Genomic DNA, 18,665 nt, shown 5'->3' on the forward strand with positions numbered 1-18,665 from the left:
GGCTATGGTTTAACTTGGTTTTAAGTCAGTTACAACACACTGCACCAGAACACTACAGAGTTTTTAACCTGGTTAAATAAAGAGAGTTATAAACAGACGAGCACCTCTTGTGTGTTTTTTAGAGTCATTGATTTGAATGTTTTTTTTTAAATAAAAAATAAATGTTTTACAAATAGTAACAAGCTTTTTTTTCCAAAGTATGCATGGGTTTATTTTTAGTACAAATACAGAGGATATTCGGTATATATTTTAAATCATATTTTAGGATGGAGAATCTTTAGTGTCACATGAAACTTCAGAAATAATTCTGTATTATGTACACAATAGTGAAGTGAGCCTTGTAAACTAACGTTTTACCCATACTCGAAACTGGTCCTCCGCTTTAAATTAATCCTAGTGCACACACACATTTAGTGCTAACACCCAGAGCATTGAGCAGCTATTGTTTCCAGCAATAGTAATGTCTTGCTAGAAATGCCTTAAAAGCGGAAAACGTAGAAACTTTGTTAAACTCATATCCAGATCTTCCGAACCTTCCACCAAAATCTCAACTTGACCAAATTTTTGAAGTACCCTTAGATAAAAAATGTATACTGTCTACTCTATACAGGCTGATCTCCTCTTTTTCTACTACCTCTCTTTTCTTTATTAAACAACAATGGGAGTCAGACCTCAATCTTACATTTGAGGATGATATGTGGGACCAGATTCTGTCCCGCATTCATACCTCCTCTATCTGTGCACGACATAGCCTCATCCAATTAAAATTTGTTAATCGTATACACTGGACAAAAGTGAGATTGGCAAAAATAACTCAAGACGTGGATCCTATATGTGACCGCTGTAATCAAGCACCTGCAGACCTAATACATATGTTTTGGCTGTGCCCATCAATCACTTCTTATTGGCTATCAATTTTCAAGTGTTTCTCTTCTGTGACAAAGATACACATCGAAACGTGCCCTCTTATTGCACTTTTTGGACTTTCCCAGAATATAGTAGGGTTATCGAGCTGTACTGCAAATGCCCTTGCATTTTTGACACTGTTAGCAAGACGTTGTATTCTGTTATTATGAAAACAAAGATTCCCTAAGAGTTTTGACAGCTGGTTGCGGGACGCAATGAGCTTCATCCACTTGGAAAAAATTAGGTTTACAATAAATGGCAATACTAGGGCCTTTTCTGAAACATGGGATCCATTTAGACTTTTTTTTTTTCTGAGCATATCACATGACTAGGTACTTTATAAATATCCGAGGACTCATTTTTTTTTTATAATTTTGAGTTATTTATTTAATTTTTATTCTTTATAATTTATTCATTTTATTTACTTAACTGTTTCTATTTATTTGATTATTATTTTGTTATTATCATGAGTAATTTTTTTTTTCTTTTTTTTTTTTTAAATGATAAATGTAATTTCAACTTATGTTATGTAGAGGGTAGGGGTGGGAATAATATTTGTTTAAATATCTCTGTAAAAATACTATGTTATATCTGAAAAAGTTTAATAAACAAATAAAAAAAATTAAAAAAAAGCAGAAAATGTTGCTCAAATTAATTTTTTTTAAAGTTCAGAGAACAGAAAGTTCAGTCCTTATTTCAACAAAACCAAGCCAAAAAAGGTCTTCCATCTATCGAACCATCAAATCGTATCTAACTAAAAGACTGTTCCCAGAAAATACATTAAACATACCAAGCTTCCTGATGAATTGTTTCATCACATTTCTGTCACATGCACTCCTTTGTTCATTTATATTCACTGATACTTTCATTCCTGAACTTGATGTCTTTCCAACACACATCAATGGACAAGAACACTGAGGTAAATGATCACAGTTGGTCAGCTTAGGCTCGCGACCTCGTCTCTCGCACACTGAAATTCCTCCAGATTCCATGAATCTTTTAATTATTGTATGCACTGTTGAAGGTGAAATATCCAAATGGCTTTCTATTTTATTTGAGGAACATGGTTTCATTTAAATAAATTTCCTATATATTTGTTGGCAAACTCGCGATCCTCTGCCCATCTTTGCTTCTAAATGACTAGACCTTTCTTTCTCATCATTATTTAACCAATTTACCTGATAGCGAGCCCTAGAAGTAGTAACAGGAAAGTAGTGTTGGGCGATATACGAAATTTTCAGATCGCCATATCGTCCCCCTGTGAGATCGCCTATACACGATACTATCGCAAGGGGGCACGGCAGTGTTATGTTTATATATAATTCATTCATTTTCTTTTCGGCTTAGTCCCTTTATTAATCTGGGGTCGCCACAGTGGAATGAACCGCCAACTTATCCAGCGTTTGTTTTACACAGCGGATGCCCTTCCAGCCGCAACCCATCTCTGGGAAAGTTTCTATATAATATTTTATTCATATATTTATCCATATCTAAACATATTTAATAACCTTTCGGCTGATTTTTGAAACTTATTCAATAACCTACTGCGTTTACGTAATACGTTTGATATTGGATAATTCAAACCAATGCAAATCACCGCGCTCTTACAGCTGAATAGGAGCTGAGACAAGACTCGATGCTATAGTGCAGCGCAGGACAGGATTTGATTGTGACTTCGGGTTTACGCTGATATCCTCGGCCCGCGGGACTGCCGCAAAATAGATATAATACACATTGATGAAATGCTTAACTTCGCACGGAAGAAACAAGGATGCATTAAGGTCCTTTCAGACGGGATGCGGATGGAAGACTCGCAACCCGCACGTGACTGTTTCTACGTGGTGAAGTTTTCCGTGTTTTTGTTCAGTTGAGCGCGCCGCGGCTTCAGGTCTAGTGTCACAATGTTGACAGAATGTTGCGCTTGGCATATGTGTTTATTGTTTTCTGATAAGAGTTTCATTTTAGACATGGCTGCAGCGAGTCGGCAATAGCCTACTGCTCCAATATAAAATAGCCTATTTGACCTAAAACTTTTCATTGAGCTCAGTTAAATGTTCTTTGATAAGTTATTAATAATCTGTTCAGTAATACCAAAACGACTGGTAACATACAGATTGTAATTTAATTTAATGTAGGCTAGTTTAAATAAGTGAAGTTTAAATTTTAAACTAATTTCGAGAGGAGCATGTGCTCATGATTGACCCAGCTGGTCCACATTAGCTAATCATGATCCTCCAATCAAAGGATCCCAAGTCACTATATATATCCTCATTTCCTCTCTACAACTATCTTCGTCTGGAAGAAACCCCCCTCCTCCCCTTCCACCTTTATCAAGAATGGGCGGCACGGTGGCCCAGTGACTAGCACTGTTGCCTCACAGCAAGAATACCAATGGCGTTGGGTCTTCACTGGGCCATCTGGTGTTTCAGTGCGGAGTTTGCATGTTCTCCGTGTGGGTTTCCCCCGGGTTCCCTGGTTTCCTCCCACCATCCAAATGTGCTCTATATTATAGATAAAATAAGCCTAAATCTTTTTTCTAATGTCTTACTCTCAGGAAGTTCACCTTGGCCTCAGCAGCGGGGGAGTTTCAGATCGACCTGAGCCTCAGTCTCCCCTCGCCCTGTGAAAGGAGGGAGCCCTGGGCTCGAGGATACCTTGAGCTCAGGGCTCTCTCCCGGGACAGCACGTCAAACAAGCTATGTATAAATCGTGAGCTAAGTGTGAACTCTTGAAATAAATTAAATATATTTTAATAGCCTATATAAATAAATAACAACATATTTTTAAATTAAATAAATGATTAATTTCTGCATAATGCGCTGTCCGTGTTTATCATTCCATCGGATTAAACACAAATAAGACACGTGTATATTCCGTGTATTTGAAGGAGCAGTCGATGCATGCACTGAAAAAAATAGGTTATAAGCCACCTTAAAGGCGGCCTTAAAACTTAAATAGACTATTAATTACGGATATAAAAGATCAATAACTTTTTTGTGAAAGCAAGAGAGAATTTTGCGGGAGTGCTGTTATAAAGGAGTCTCAAATGGCCAACGACCGCAACACGTTTTATTCCAGAACATTTGAGCTGGTTTCGTTTTATTTAACGTGTTTAATTAAATCTAGTTTTGTTATTTAGTCAATTTTTTTTTATTATTTAACTAATTTGCTATGAGAGCGATCGAAATAATTCATTTTTATCCGAAAGTTTCGGTCAAGCTGAAGCTGTCAAATTATTTGTAGTTCATTTATTACGAATGATGATGATTAAAAATAGTAATGCTATTCCTTTTATTCAATAACGTACTTAAAACATGTAATAGGTCGACATTAATGTGAAACCAGCTAAATATCGTCTTTAAAATCATAAGTCTCAGCTCTCGGCGATATCTTTGCCTATCGTCAATACACGATACTATCGTCTATCGGCACAACCCTACAGGAAAGGGTGTATATTTACAAATGAAATGAAGTTGACCAAACAAAACATGAAATATTCTGTGTTCTTGTTGTCTGCAATGCAATAAAAGTCAAAGTAAATTTTCCATACTGTCCCAACTTTTTCTGACTTGTAAAGTTGTAATTGAAAAAATTAACCCAACATTGTGTTTATCCATATTTGACCCAGACTTTTTTTGCTGTAAGACCTGGAACACACCAAGATGGTTGGCCATTGGGCTTTGTTGGGCAGTTCGTCAGCATTCGTCCGACCAGGGGCGTCGCAAGAGAGGGGGAAAAAGTTCATAGGGCCGTGGCACGTGAGGGGCCCTGAGCCGAGGTGTGTTGTGCCCCCCACTCTATAACTCCCCAACCAGCCACACAACCCCACCCCCTCACTCTTTAACTTCGTCCAACACTTAAATGTTCTTGCATAGAGTCCAGAATTGCTGCGCTTCAGCTGTTTTGTTTTATGCTGCGTTCACACCAGACGCGGAAGAAGCGTCAAGCGCGAGTGATTTACATGCAAAGACACAAATAGATATACGCGAGAAAGGCGCGGTGCGAATTGAGCATTTGATGCGAAACCCTCGAGTTCGAAAATCTGAACTTCAGCGGACATTCAAACCGCATTAACCAATCAGGAGCTTGCTCATGTGGGGGCGTGATTATGATAAATCCTCCTGCCTCCTGCCTGACAGTTCATCAAACTGGGCTCGGCTCAGTCAGAAGCACCGCTGAAAGCCTCCATCATCCAGGTTAAGTTTCTGGAGGAGTTGATGAGCTCACAGAGATGGCTGCACCTCTGAAAGGATCTAGTGGACTCAGAAACGGCTCCAAACGAATCGACGCTGTTTTTCAGCCTTCATAAAGCACATAAACACAGCTATTTTCCTAATAAAATTCATGTTAGCCATTTAGCAACGAAGCTAGAGTCACCGGGCAGACAGAAGCCCTGCCTTTGACGCTAATCCGCATCTGTTTTGAAGTGAATTTGACGCGCGAATGAAGCGAGTAAACTGAAATGTTCACGCATCTATTTACGCGTGATTTATCCGTGAGTTCCACGTCTGGTTTGAACACAGCATTACACGTTGTCTCATTGTGTTCCTTCTTGACTTGAATTGTTAACTTGTTCTCATCCCTTTAGTTTTTGTTCTTGCGCTCTGATTCATTGCTGAATAACCAGTCAGAGCGCTGTCTTCAGCCGATGGCTGACGGATTCTACAAGCTGACTTTAGCCAACTTTATAGCTGTAGATATTCTTCATCAGGCTTCAGGTGGTAAACTGTTTAGTTTAGATTCTGCAGAAACAATTATACATGGATGAAAATAAGAATTTTCCTGGCATGGCAACATAATCAGACAGCATCCTTTAGCAATTATTTCCATGAAGATGATTTCATTGCCATAATTTACCACACATTAACCGAAAGTTTAACATATTGGGCTGAGAAAACTGAGTACTGTGCCAACAAGAAGGATATTTGTTTTGATTGGCACCATTGAGGATTTGTTGGTTGATGTTTCTTCAACGCTTTAAAGGCTTATCTAATTCTTACTGCTATATCAGTAATGTTCATTTCCTCGCTGCCTTTTAGACTGTTTTATTCGTTTTGCCACACAAATACTAATAAAATGGACGAATTATAGTCACGCTCCACATTCCTACCAACAGAAATTGAGTAAAACCATGTTTAAATCTTCCATTTCAGCTTATTTTTTTACTTAAGAGTATATTAATCAATTATAAATGTCCATTTCTTTAAATGCATATATTTATATAAAAATACCTTCACGCAAACATGCATTTCAGTTCTTTCAGAATTGCATAAAATTGTGAATAACGTGTTTAAAACCTACAGCATGTGAATGTGTTTGTTACTGGGGCAAAAATAGAGTTAAAGAAATACTCAGTGCTAGATAAAGATTAGTAAAACACATGTGGGCAGGTATAAAGGTGCTTTCAGAGGTTGCTGTTTTGGCCATATTTCGACTACAATATTACCACTTTCTCTGAATGTGAAGACGACTCTGGACATGTGAGTGTTATTATATAATTGTCAAATAATTATATACATGTGTATTGTACATAATGTGTAAACGCATTTAGATATATGTTTAAAAATGCTAAATCTGCCACTGCCAGACTTATCAACACAATCTCACGGCAATTCGTAACTTTTTGATTTAGTGGCTAATTTGTACGAATTCGTACAATCTAATTCGTACAATTTAATACGATTTGCTCAATGACGGTTGGGTTTAGGGGTGGGGTTAGGTGCCACGCCTCCTTTTTAAAATTATACAATTTGGTACGACTGAACTCGTACGGATTCATACGAATTAGCCACTAAACTGTCAAAACGTAAAATACTTACATTTTCTCGTGAGATCAGGCTGGACTTATAGGTAAAGCCAGGGGCCACAATTTATAGAGGGGATCAAGTATAATATATAGTTCTTATTCAATATTCGATCTGTGCTGTCAGATTATCAGGAGGACTTCTATAATGACGCACTGTAAGTGTTAGAGAATGTTGTAGGTCTATTAATACAGGCCAGCGGGTGAGCAGAAACTAAACATTTAAACAGGTAACTTTCATCAGACACAGGATTACCTCTGGAATAATATGATAAGACTGTTTATAACGTTTTAAAAATGACCAGGGTTTAAGAAGTAACCACCAAGACTGGTGCATGCCCAGACTGAAGCATAGGGGTGGATCAGTGATGGTTTGGGCTGCAATATCATGGTATTCCCTAGGACCAATACTTGTGCCAGATGGGCGAATCATCTGTCAAGGACTACTTCAATGCAAGGATAATGCACCAATACACACAGCAAGACTGGCGACAGAATAGTTTGATGAACATGAAAGTGAAGTACTTCATCTCCTATGACCTGCAGTCACCAGATCTAAAATATTATTAAGCCACTTTGCTGTGTTTTGCCCTGACCACTGGTTTATCTCATTCCCATGACAAATTGATGCTGTATTGGCTGCAGAAGAAGACCCTACACCATACACCATACTAATGAATTATTGTGGTCTAAAACCAGACATTTGAGTTTCACTGTCTAACCCAAGGGTGTCCAAGCTCAGTCCTGGAGAGCTGGTGTCCTGCAAAGTTTAGTTCCAACCCCAATCAGACACACCTGGGCTAGCTAATTAAGCTCTTACTAAGCTTCCTAGGAGCATCCGTGTGGGTGTGTTGAGGCAAGTTGGATCTAAAATCTGCAGGACACCAGCCCTTCAGAACCGAGTTTGGGCAAACCTGATGTAACCCATTTACGTTCTATATGAATGTGTAATGAATGTTAAACATGGCTAAATCAGAGCTATGTTTAATTATTAACCTATGCGCATATGATATGACAAAAAAATTTGGACCGATTAAAAACATTTTCTCTGAAAGCGAACTGTGCCAAGCAACATTGCAGCCATTTTAATCCCTGTTTTAGAACAAAGCATTCAATCTAGACCAGGGGTGTCAAATTCAGTTCCTGGAGGGCCATTACCCTGCTCAGTTTAGTTCCAACCCTACTTCAAAACCAACCCAGGCTCATTCCGAAAACGTAGTCCCGAGGACGTTTCTGGAGTCCGCCAAATACGTCCCGGGAGGTAGGTATTTTTGCAGTTTTTGGTTTTCGCGAATCCGCGTAAGGCCGCTGTGTGCGCCTTTTTGGCTTCTCGGACGTCTCCCGTGAGTGCCGTTCACGCCCGCGCTGTTCTCGCGTGAATGATTGACTGGGCGACCGGCCAATCGGTTGGCCAACCCACCCTCCTACTTCCCCGAACCCAATCAATTTTACCGATTGACTCGCCCGCCCTAAACCCAACCAACGATTTACAAAAGCTGTCTGGAAAAAGAAAAGCCAACCGTTTTTTTTTTAAACCACATTTTCGGATATTACCACATTCTCACCCTGTTATGAACCTCTTCGCTTTATTTCTTGGATTCTGTTTTAGTCTTACCTGATTTCTGGAACCGCTCTTCACCGGACTCGAACCCGCTCATCATCATCATGGTCAGCTCCTCTTATGCGTCTCGAGTCCGCCGACGCACAGGACGAGCTAACCGGACAAACTGGTTGCGGTGGGAAAGCCCTCCACACGAAGGCAAGCGGTCAGCCGGCAAGCGCTAAAAGGAACGGCGTCATACCGCCCTGCAGCGTTCGCTTAAAAATCAAAATGCAGCCATACGTACCTCCGGCTACATAATTCGCGGTCTCCAGAAACGTCCTCGGGACTACGTTTTCAGAATGAGCCTGGGTTGTTCAAAACACTTACCTGTAGTTTTCAAACAAGCCTAACGGACTTAATTACTTTGATCAGATGTGTTTAATTAGGGTTGGAACTAAACTGTGCAGAGCTGTGGCTCTCCAGGAACTGATTTTACAACTGTGATCTAGAGGGATGAAAGCACTCGTCATACAGGAAAAAAGCTGGAGTAACAGGTATCATCCAGTGTTCAACATGAATTGAAATGCAGCTTTATGTCCGAGCTTTCATATAAATCAGCAATGACTGAGAGGACAGAGCGTTACCGGAGCCGACCAGATTTCAACTGGATCTGCCAGTGAATCTGGCATTTGTGGTCTTCAGTTGAGTTGTCTTTTTTCATTGGTCTTTTCTCCTCTTTCCTGGCCAGTAGTTCATCATGGAGGTCAATCCAAACGGGATGGAATATTCAGACAGAAATGAGAAAACATCTCAAACCAAATGCTGCCCTCCAAGCCTGAAGGTAAGACCATTTGTCTGAAGTCTGAATTACTATTAGCTAATCTTTTGATTTAATGATAATGGACGTAGCTTAATATTTATGGAATATTTTTTATTATTCTCTATCCTTGTGTCTGAATAGATCTTTATTGGTGCACTTGCCTTCAGTTACTTCACTAAATCCATGACGGCGTCCTACACCAAAAGCACCATCACTCAGATTGAGAAGCGGTTTGAGATCTCGAGCTCCACCGTTGGTATCATTGACGGCAGCTTTGAAATGGGTGAGTTGAATATGAAGCTAAATCAGTTGCAAAACTCCAAGAGGTTGCAAATATGAATTCGAGAACTTGATGTATTAATATTTGTATTTTAAGTTGACAGTTACGCACATCTCTTATTGTGAAAAGCCGAACCTCTTGATTTTGCACACACAGAAGATAATCCAAACACTCCCTTCACCCATGCTTCACCATTTCCCCAGTCCCGCAGTTCCCACGCAGCTGCATTTACAGCTGCACAAATGACGTTTTGCAACTGAGATATTGCAAAAGGAGAAACAATATTGAAAGTGCTGGGATTTGAACTGCTTGATCTGAGAGATTGTGATTGCTAACTTAACATTGTACCACAAAAGTAAAATAACGTACTAAGGTAAATGTACCATACAAAATTGTCATTTTGTGAAGTTTATTTATAAACTAATTTCAAAAAGATCACCCGCTTCTTATTGACCACGGCTGGTCCCGCATTAGCTAACACATTATTCCCCAATCAGACCATTCCTAACTCACGATAAATAACCAGAGTTTCTTACCTCAGTATCTTCTTTAGAGGTTAATCTCCCCTCCCACCCCTAATCCCCTCTTCTTTTCTAGATTGGCCGACACGGCGGTTTAGTGATTAGCAATGTTGCCTCACAGCAAGAATGTCACTGGTTAAAGTCAACCCAAGCTCATTCTGAAAACGTAGTCCCGCGGACGTTTCTGGAGACTGCGATTTATGTAGCTGGGGGTACGTATGGCTGCTTTTCATTTTTTAAGCGAACGCTACGGGGCGGTGTGACGCCGTTCCTTTTTGCGCTTACCGGCTGACCGCTTACCTCTGTGTGGAGGGCTTTCCCGCTGCAACCAGTTTTCCAGTTAGCTCGTTGTGTATGTCGGCGGAGTTGAGATGATGACGACTGGGTTCGAGTCCGGGGATGAGCGGTTCCAGAATCCGGTAAGACAAAAACAGAATCCAAGACATAAAGTCAACCCAGGCTCATTCTGAGAACGTAGTCCCGGGGACGTTTCTGGAGACCGCGAAATACGTCCCGGGAGGTACGTATTTGTGCAGTTTTTGTTTTCGCGAGAGGCCGCTGTGCGCGCTTTTTCCCGCGCCGTTCTCGCGTAAACCCGCTAGAGGCCGCTGTCGAACTACCTTCCGCGTGTCTGCCTGGATGACAGAATGATTGACCGTGCGACCGGCCAATCGGCTGACCCACCCTCCTCCGTCCCTAAACCCAACCAACGACGATTCACAAAAGCCGTCCAGAAAAAGAAAAGCCCTTGTCCGATTTTTACCACGTTTTCGGATTTTGACCACATTCTCACCCTGTGACGAACTTGTTCGCTTCATTTTTTGGATTTTGTTTTTGTTTTCTTACCTGATTTCTGGAACCGCTCTTCCCCGGACTCGAACCCGGTCGTCGTCGTCGTCGTGGTCAGCCCCTCTCTGCGCCTCGAGTCCGCCAGAGTACACGAAGAGCTAACCGGACAAACTGGCTGCAGCGGGAAAGCCCTCCACACGGAGGCAAGCGGCCGGCTGGCCGGCCGGCAAGTGGCGAAGGGAACGGCGTCACACCGCCCTGCAGCGTTCGCTTAAAAAAATGAAATGCAGCCGTACGTACCCCCGGCTACGTATTTCGCGGTCTCCAGAAACGTCCCCGGGACTACGTTCTCAGAATGAGCCTGGGTTGCATAAAGTGAAGAAGTTCATAACAAAGTGAGAATGTGGTAAAATCCGAAAATGTGGTGAAGAAATCAGACGAGGGCTTTTCTTTTTCTGGACGGCTTTTGTAAATTGTTGGTTGGGTTTAGGGAAGGAGGAGGGTGGGTCAGCCGATTGGCCGGTCGCCCAGTCAATCATTCAGCCAGTCGCACAGACGGTCACTCGACAGCGGCCTCCAGTAGGTTTACGCGAGAACAGCGCGGGCGCAAACGGCACTCGTGAAAGACATTTGAGAAGCGAAAATGTGCACACAGCGGCCTCTTGCGGATTCGCGAAAACAAAAACTGCGCAAATACGTACCTCCTAAGACGTATTTCGCTGTCTCCAGAAATGTCCACGGGACTACGTTTTCAGAATGATCCTGGGCTGGTTAAAGTCCCTACTGAGCCAGCCAGCATTTTTGTCGGAGTTTGCGTGCTCGCGTGGGGTTCTCCAGTTTCCGCCCACAGTCCAAAAACACGCAACTTTAGTAAATTGAATGTACCAAACTGGCTCCATAGTCAAGCTCTTAGTAAGCTGTGTATCTCTCTTTAGCCAGCCCTATATCCATCATCAGCCAGAAATAAGTCGGAGGAGTTCTTGAGATCTACCTGAACTCAAACTCCCCTCTCGCCCTGCGAATGGAAGGGAGCTCAGGGCTCGAGGATCTTATAAGCTCAGGGCTCTCTCCCGGGACAGCATGCCAAACACTCTTTATAGTTAATCATCAGCTAAGTATGAACTCTTGAAGCTTATGTGAGTGAAATTTGACAAATTCATAACTGTTAATCTGCAACTTTAAATAAAAAAACAGTTTTGTATTGTCTGTGTGTGCAAATCGTGATTTACATTTTAAGTTACAAATACAATTATTAATATGACAAGTACTGATTTACCTTTATAGTGCATAAGATACATTGAGGTGCAGTGTGAAATGAGGGCAGTAGATGAGTACTTATACCTATGAGTCACACCACTGATGTGACTGAACTACTGTTTATAAAAATGGGACAGTTGATTGATGGTATGCTGTGAAATAATGTACATTTTGTTGACAGTCTAATTTGCTTCCAGGTAATATGCTGGTCATTACCCTGGTAAGCTATGTTGGTGCTAAGTTTCACAGACCCAAGATCATTGGAGCAGGGGTTCTGCTGATGGGTGTAGGAACACTGTTGATGGCTTCACCTCATTTCATTATGGACCGGTGAGTTTTGAATAAAGTAAAGAATACTCTGTATATTCACATAAAAAGTTAATAAAGGTCCACTCTTTCAAAGTATGCATTCTTTAGGATCTATATTTGACATATTGTACAGTATGTACTAAATGTGTCTCTGTTTTTTCTAACAGATACAAGTATGATACAGCTGCCACCCATACTAATGATGCTGGTAATTTCACAGTGATCTCTACATGCTCATCCGACTCTCAGGAAACTCTTCAACAGCCTTTCTCTGGTAATTCATCATGTGTGGAAAAGCATGTGAGGTATTTTAATTGTAAAATGCAATACATAACAGTTCACATTGTATGGGTTATCTAGAGTGCCAAATAGTGGAAGCTGAAAGCTCACCCTTGTGGGTGATCGTGCTTTTGGGAAACACTATGCGTGGGATTGGGGAATCCAGCATTGTCCCTCTGGGAATGTCATTCATAGATGATTATGCATGGCCAGAAAACTCTGCTTTTTACATTGGTAAGAACATTATTAGCAGTAGTAATAGTGGTGGTAGTAGTAGTATAACTACTGTCAATCTATGTGATTTGATACATGTTTCCTTCTTTTCTGTAGGTTGTCTGAACACACTCAGAGGGATTGGGCCAATATTTGGTTTCATGCTTGGATCTCTATGTGCTAATCTTTATGTGGATATTGACTTAGTGAATCAAGGTAAGTAGCAAAAATAATTTAAAAAAAATCAACATTACTTTCAAGGTAAAACACACGAGGATTAGGTTTTAGAGATGGCAGATTATATCTCTTTTCACCAAGTCAGTTCCATGGCTGGTTTGACAATACATACTGTGTATTTAGGGGTTTCGCCTTTAATTTAAAAGGACAGAGAAGATTATAAACAGGAAAGTGTGGGGAGCGTGAGTGAGGGAATGATCGGCAAAGGACCTCGAGTCGGGAATCAAACTTGGGTCACCAAGAACATAGTAGTGACATGTGTCTCCCCACTAGGTTAATGGTGCTGACAAATATTTCTGTCTATTCAAATTATGGCTCTTTACATATGATGGGCTCCATGAACACAATAGCATTGCTCGAAATCTACTCAAGCCAATATGCATCTATACCATCGCTATGAACAGGAGAACACCATGACCATCGATAAATACCAGAAAGCTTCAGGGGATCCAACAAGACTGATTAAAGGGGCAAGTGACCTAGAATAGGGTGGGAAACTCTGGAAAAACCTTGGGAACGCCAGCTAAGCAGGAAACCCTGACGGAAGCAAGGAATCACGAGAAGGACAACTTATGAGGCCATGATAAAGCTAGAGAACTTGACAGTCTAGAAAAAGCCAGTGTGCTGAGATAATCATGTATAATGAGGATGGAGGTACTCCTGATGAGTAAACTGGTGTTCAGTAAGGATTTATATTGAGTCTTTTAAGTGGGAACAAATGGGTCAGTGGAGTAAAGATTCCTCCTACCAGAGATTACAATAGATGCATCAAGGTCAATGCAGAGACTCGTCTGTCACTGGGGTCTTTCAGGAATCATTTTCATGCTCTCCACTCTTCCATGACTGCCACAGCATCTGCTCAGGATACGGCCAGGATTTTGGAGACCTCTAGAGAACCTCTATGGTTGGCATAATCTCTTGACAGGTCTTGAATCACATCAATGGTGCTGCACAATCTCTAGAATCCTCAGAATGAGTATCCCCAGGTAGAAATAGAGAACAAAGAAAAGTTATTGTGAGGTAGGGTATTGAGGTAAGTCTTTTAACAGAAGTTGAAACAACAGATAGGAGTGTATGACACTACTTGCAATGAGAAGAGAGGTCCGTGTGTTCTTTTCAGAAATCTGACATTACCTAACTGTACCTGTAGCTAACAATCTGCAGAGTTTAGTTCAAGCCTCCTTCAACACACGTATACTGAACATTTTGATTAGCTAGTTAAAATGTATTTGAACAGGGTCAGAGTTCGACTTTTTTTAGGCCAATAGCTCTCCATCAGTGGGGTTGGAGACCTCTGCAAAAGTTTATCAAGCCTTGGTTCTAATTATGTGCGGTTTCCTGGACATTCCATGACTGATTTCTTTTTTGGCTTTGTGATGGCTGTTCATGAGTCCCTTGTTTTTCTTTGAAGGAAAGCCCCTCAATGTTCTATATATCCTTAAGCTGTCCATATTTGAGCCTTTGTTACCAGTAACTTGTTGATTTTGAGATCTCACACCAAGGACAATTGAGGGAATCTGATGCTCCAGAAGGAAACATGATGCATTAAGATATTTTGTAATGTGACAATTAAAGCAATGAAATAAAAAGAGAAAAATTTGGATACTTTCATCCTGTTTAACAGTTTCTTTCTGGAGCATCAGTGAACAAACTTTCAATTGCCACTGTTGTTCTCAACCACATTCCTGGAAGACCACCAGCACTGCACGTTTTGCCTGTATCCTTTGTCTGCTAAACCAATTTTAGGTCTTGCAGTCTCTGCTAATCTGCAGATGACTTAAATTTGATATGTTTTTTTAAGGAGACATTGAAAATATGCAGTGTTGGTGATCCTCTAGGACCATGGTAGAAAACCACTGATCTAACAGATACATTTATTTGCATATTCCCTTTCAGAAAGCGTGACCATCACACCACAGGACTCTCGCTGGATTGGGGCTTGGTGGTTGGGTTTTGTGGTGTCTGGCTTGTTGACTCTCCTTGCTGCATTTCCTTTGTGGTTCTTGCCAAGAGCTCTACCTGAAAATTCCCAAACCTCCGAGCTAGACCACCCCGCACAACAGCACAAAACCACACCCAGCCTTACAGAGATAGTCAAAGGTGTGTCAACATTAACAAGTCGTCTCTTTTGACAATGTAAATAATGTTAATTTAATAATGTGCTTGTTTTCTAGATTTTGTACCAACTTTTAAGCGTCTGCTTACCAATAAGATCTACATTCTGTACCTGATGTACAGTATAGTGGCATTCAATGACTTTGCCATAGTTGCAACATACACGCCAAAATATCTGGAACAGCAGTTTGGACAAAGTGCATCCAAAACCAACTTTCTGATAGGTGACAACTGTTATGGTTACTAGAATTTCCTATAATTTCAGTGTGCTTAAACTGGTTGTGTTTACATATACTGTACATAGGAGTGACATGTATTCCGGCGGTGGCTCTGGGTATTTTCCTGAGTGGGTTGATGATGAAGAGGTTTAAATGGGGTCTGCTGGCATCTGCAAGAGTGAATTTGGTCACCGGTGTCACCATGATGTTTTTGGCCGTACCTTTCTTCGCTATCAGCTGTGAAAATCTAGACGTCGCAGGGGTTACAGTGCCTTATCAAGCGTAATTTTATTTCTATCTATCTTTCAATTTATTAGTTTTCAAGACACTCGTACGCTGTATTACAACATAACAATGGATTGTTTATGTGGTAGATCTACAGAAGTTCAGGATATTATAAGTGATTTACCCCCTTCTTGCAATGCTAACTGTGGGTGTCCAGACCTCCTCTGGGATGCAGTGTGTGGAGAGAATGGAGTGACCTACATCTCACCTTGCCATGCCGGCTGCAATTCCACCCAGGGTGCAGGACGGAATATGGTGAATGCAGTGAATAACAATCTTTTACTGTCTTCTTCGATTATTACATGTTTTGTGAGTGTATTTTCCTTTTGTCTCATTTTTGTCAGACATTCCATGACTGCAGCTGTATTCAGAGCTGGGGACTGAGCATTGGTAACTCCTCCGCAGTGCTTGGGCAGTGTTCACGAGATCCCAACTGCAACATAATGTTCTACATTTACCTGGGATTGCTATCTTTGGTCTTGTTTGTGTACAGTCTTGGCACTGTTCCCTTTCTCACCTTTTCTATGAGGTTCTGTTTAACATCTATCCTAAAAAATATATATAAATATATTGGTGTGCTGTTTACATAATGTTTTGCTTCCCAAGCATTAACAGAAAGCTTTACTTATATGTTCACACTGCCAACAGTGAGAGTGCCGGAGAGAGTGTCATTAGCTCTGGCCATTCTCCTCTAGCATGAGAAAGTATTGCACATATTTATTGCACAGTAGGGGAATATTTAACTGTTCATAAGGTAGACAGCCTGAGGAAAGAAACTTTTCTTGTGTCTGGCTGTTTTTGTGCTTGGTGCTCTGAAGCGACGACCAGACGGTAACTGTTCGAACAGGTAGTGTGCTGGGTGCGAGGCGTCCAGAGTGATTTTGTGAGCCCTTTTACTCACTCTGGAAGAGTACAGTTCTTGAAGTGTAGGAAGGGTAGTGCCAGTGATACGTTCAGCAGCCCGGGCTATGGCAGCTTTTTGGCAGCTGAGCCAAATGTTCAGCAGCTCGACCTGATTTCACCTTTCCTTGATCCCTTTTTGCACTCGCACACCATCCAAGATCGCAGGAACTTACTCACATTAGAAACAAATGAATTTGACCAATGTGACTTTTTCACCTTTGGCAGATTGAACACATACACAACGTTTGACTGAAAACAATCATGGCTGCCATATTAAAATGTCATTCCAAATTGAAGTACTCTAAACCGGCCACTTCAAATGGCCCTTTGCAATTAAGGAATTCGAAGGGTTCAACTTATGGGCACCTAAGATCTTGGGAAAGTTGTTTAGTGTTGAACAGCACGTACTATTCAGAATAGCTGATTCCTATGCCCTAATCCAAGGGTGCCCAAACTCGGTCCTGGGGAGGGTTAATACGCCTACCAGGAAGTTTTTAGAATACACAGAAAGAGCTTGATTAGCTAGTTCAAGGGGTGTCTAACTGGGGTTTGAACTGAAAAATTAGTTGTTGTTTTTTTGCATATGTACAGACATCCTAAGTTGGTAATTCAGACATCCCAAGTCTCCCGGAAGTTCCAGGAGTCTCCCGCAAATGCATAGAGACTCCCGGATGCCCGCAAACGAATGATAATCTCCTGGAAATCGCACGTCTCCCGCCTGGTCTTGAAATACGTTGCACACCCCTCACCACGGCATCCCTCCCAGCTCTTCAGGTACGTCGTGCGCAACTCACCCCCACCGCTCTATAAGTACGTCACGCACAACTCACCCCCACCACTCTAAGTACGTCACGCACAACTCACCCCCACCGCTCTTCAGGTACGTCACACACAACTCACCCCCACCGCTCTTTAAGTACGTCACACACAACTCACCCCCACCACTCTAAGTACGTCACGCACAACTCACCCCCACCGCTCTTCAGGTACGTCACGCACAACTCACCCCCACCACTCTTTAAGTACGTCACGCACAACTCACCCCCACCGCTCTTTAAGTACGTCACGCACAACTCACCCCCACTGCTCTTTAAGTACGTCACGCACAACTCACCCCCGCCGCTCTTTAAGTACGTCACACACAACTCACCCCCACTGCTCTTTAAGTACGTCACGCACAACTCACCCCCACCGCTCTTCAGGTACGTCACACACAACTCACCCCCACCACTCTAAGTACGTCACGCACAACTCACCCCCACCGCTCTTTAGGTACGTCACGCACAACTCACCCCCACCACTCTAAGTACGTCACGCACAACTCACCCCCACCACTCTTTAAGTACGTCACGCACAACTCACCCCCACCGCTCTTCAGGTACATCACACACAACTCAACCCCACCACTCTTTAAGTACGTCACGCACAACTCACCCCCACCGCTCTTCAGGTACATCACGCACAACTCACCCCCACCACTCTAAGTACGTCACGCACAACTCACCCCCACCACTCTAAGTACGTCACGCACAACTCACCCCCACCGCTCTTTAAGTACGTCACGCACAACTCACCCCCACCGCTCTTTAAGTACGTCACGCACAACTCACCCCCACCGCTCTTTAAGTACGTCACGCACAACTCACCCCCACCGCTCTTCAGGTACGTCACACACAACTCACCCCCACCACTCTTTAAGTACGTCACACACAACTCACCCCCACCGCTCTTCAGGTACGTCGCGTGCAACTCACCCCCACCGCTCTAAGTACGTCACGCACAACTCACCCCCCACCGCTCTAAGTACGTCACGCACAACTCACCCCCACCGCTCTTTTAAGTACGTCACACACAACTCACCCCCACCGCTCTTCAGGTACGTCGCGCGCAACTCACCCCCACCGCTCTTTAAGTACGTCACGCACAACTCACCCCCACCGCTCTTTAAGTACGTCACGCACAACTCACACCCCCCCCCCCCCCCGCTCTTTATGTACGTCACGCACAACTCACCCCCACCGCTCTTCAGGTACGTCGCGCGCAACTCACCCCCAACGCTCTGGGTACGTCGCACGCAACTCAGCCCCACCGCTCTTCGTGTACGTCGCGCGCAACTCACCCCCACCGCTCTTTAAGTACGTCACACACAACTCCATCCCCCCACCCCCCAGCGCAGCTCAGGCACCC

General features: G+C 42.5%; 1 protein-coding gene across 1 annotated transcript in view; it reads left to right on the plus strand.

Annotated features, from left to right (window-relative positions):
* Positions 1-9,009: 9,009 nt before the first annotated feature.
* Positions 9,010-18,665, plus strand: part of LOC130222718 (solute carrier organic anion transporter family member 1C1-like) — a 10,511-nt gene continuing 855 nt past the window's right edge. Inside the window, exons 1-11 of the mRNA XM_056455246.1 lie at positions 9,010-9,093; positions 9,214-9,355; positions 12,117-12,249; positions 12,396-12,502; positions 12,589-12,741; positions 12,838-12,936; positions 14,854-15,057; positions 15,132-15,296; positions 15,377-15,572; positions 15,665-15,830; positions 15,920-16,104. Coding sequence (XP_056311221.1) covers positions 9,010-9,093; positions 9,214-9,355; positions 12,117-12,249; positions 12,396-12,502; positions 12,589-12,741; positions 12,838-12,936; positions 14,854-15,057; positions 15,132-15,296; positions 15,377-15,572; positions 15,665-15,830; positions 15,920-16,104 — 1,634 coding nt within the window. The remainder of the gene's footprint in view (positions 9,094-9,213; positions 9,356-12,116; positions 12,250-12,395; positions 12,503-12,588; positions 12,742-12,837; positions 12,937-14,853; positions 15,058-15,131; positions 15,297-15,376; positions 15,573-15,664; positions 15,831-15,919; positions 16,105-18,665) is intronic.

This window comes from Danio aesculapii, chromosome 4, assembly GCF_903798145.1.
Source record: "Danio aesculapii chromosome 4, fDanAes4.1, whole genome shotgun sequence".
Taxonomy (NCBI): Eukaryota; Metazoa; Chordata; class Actinopteri; order Cypriniformes; family Danionidae; genus Danio; species Danio aesculapii.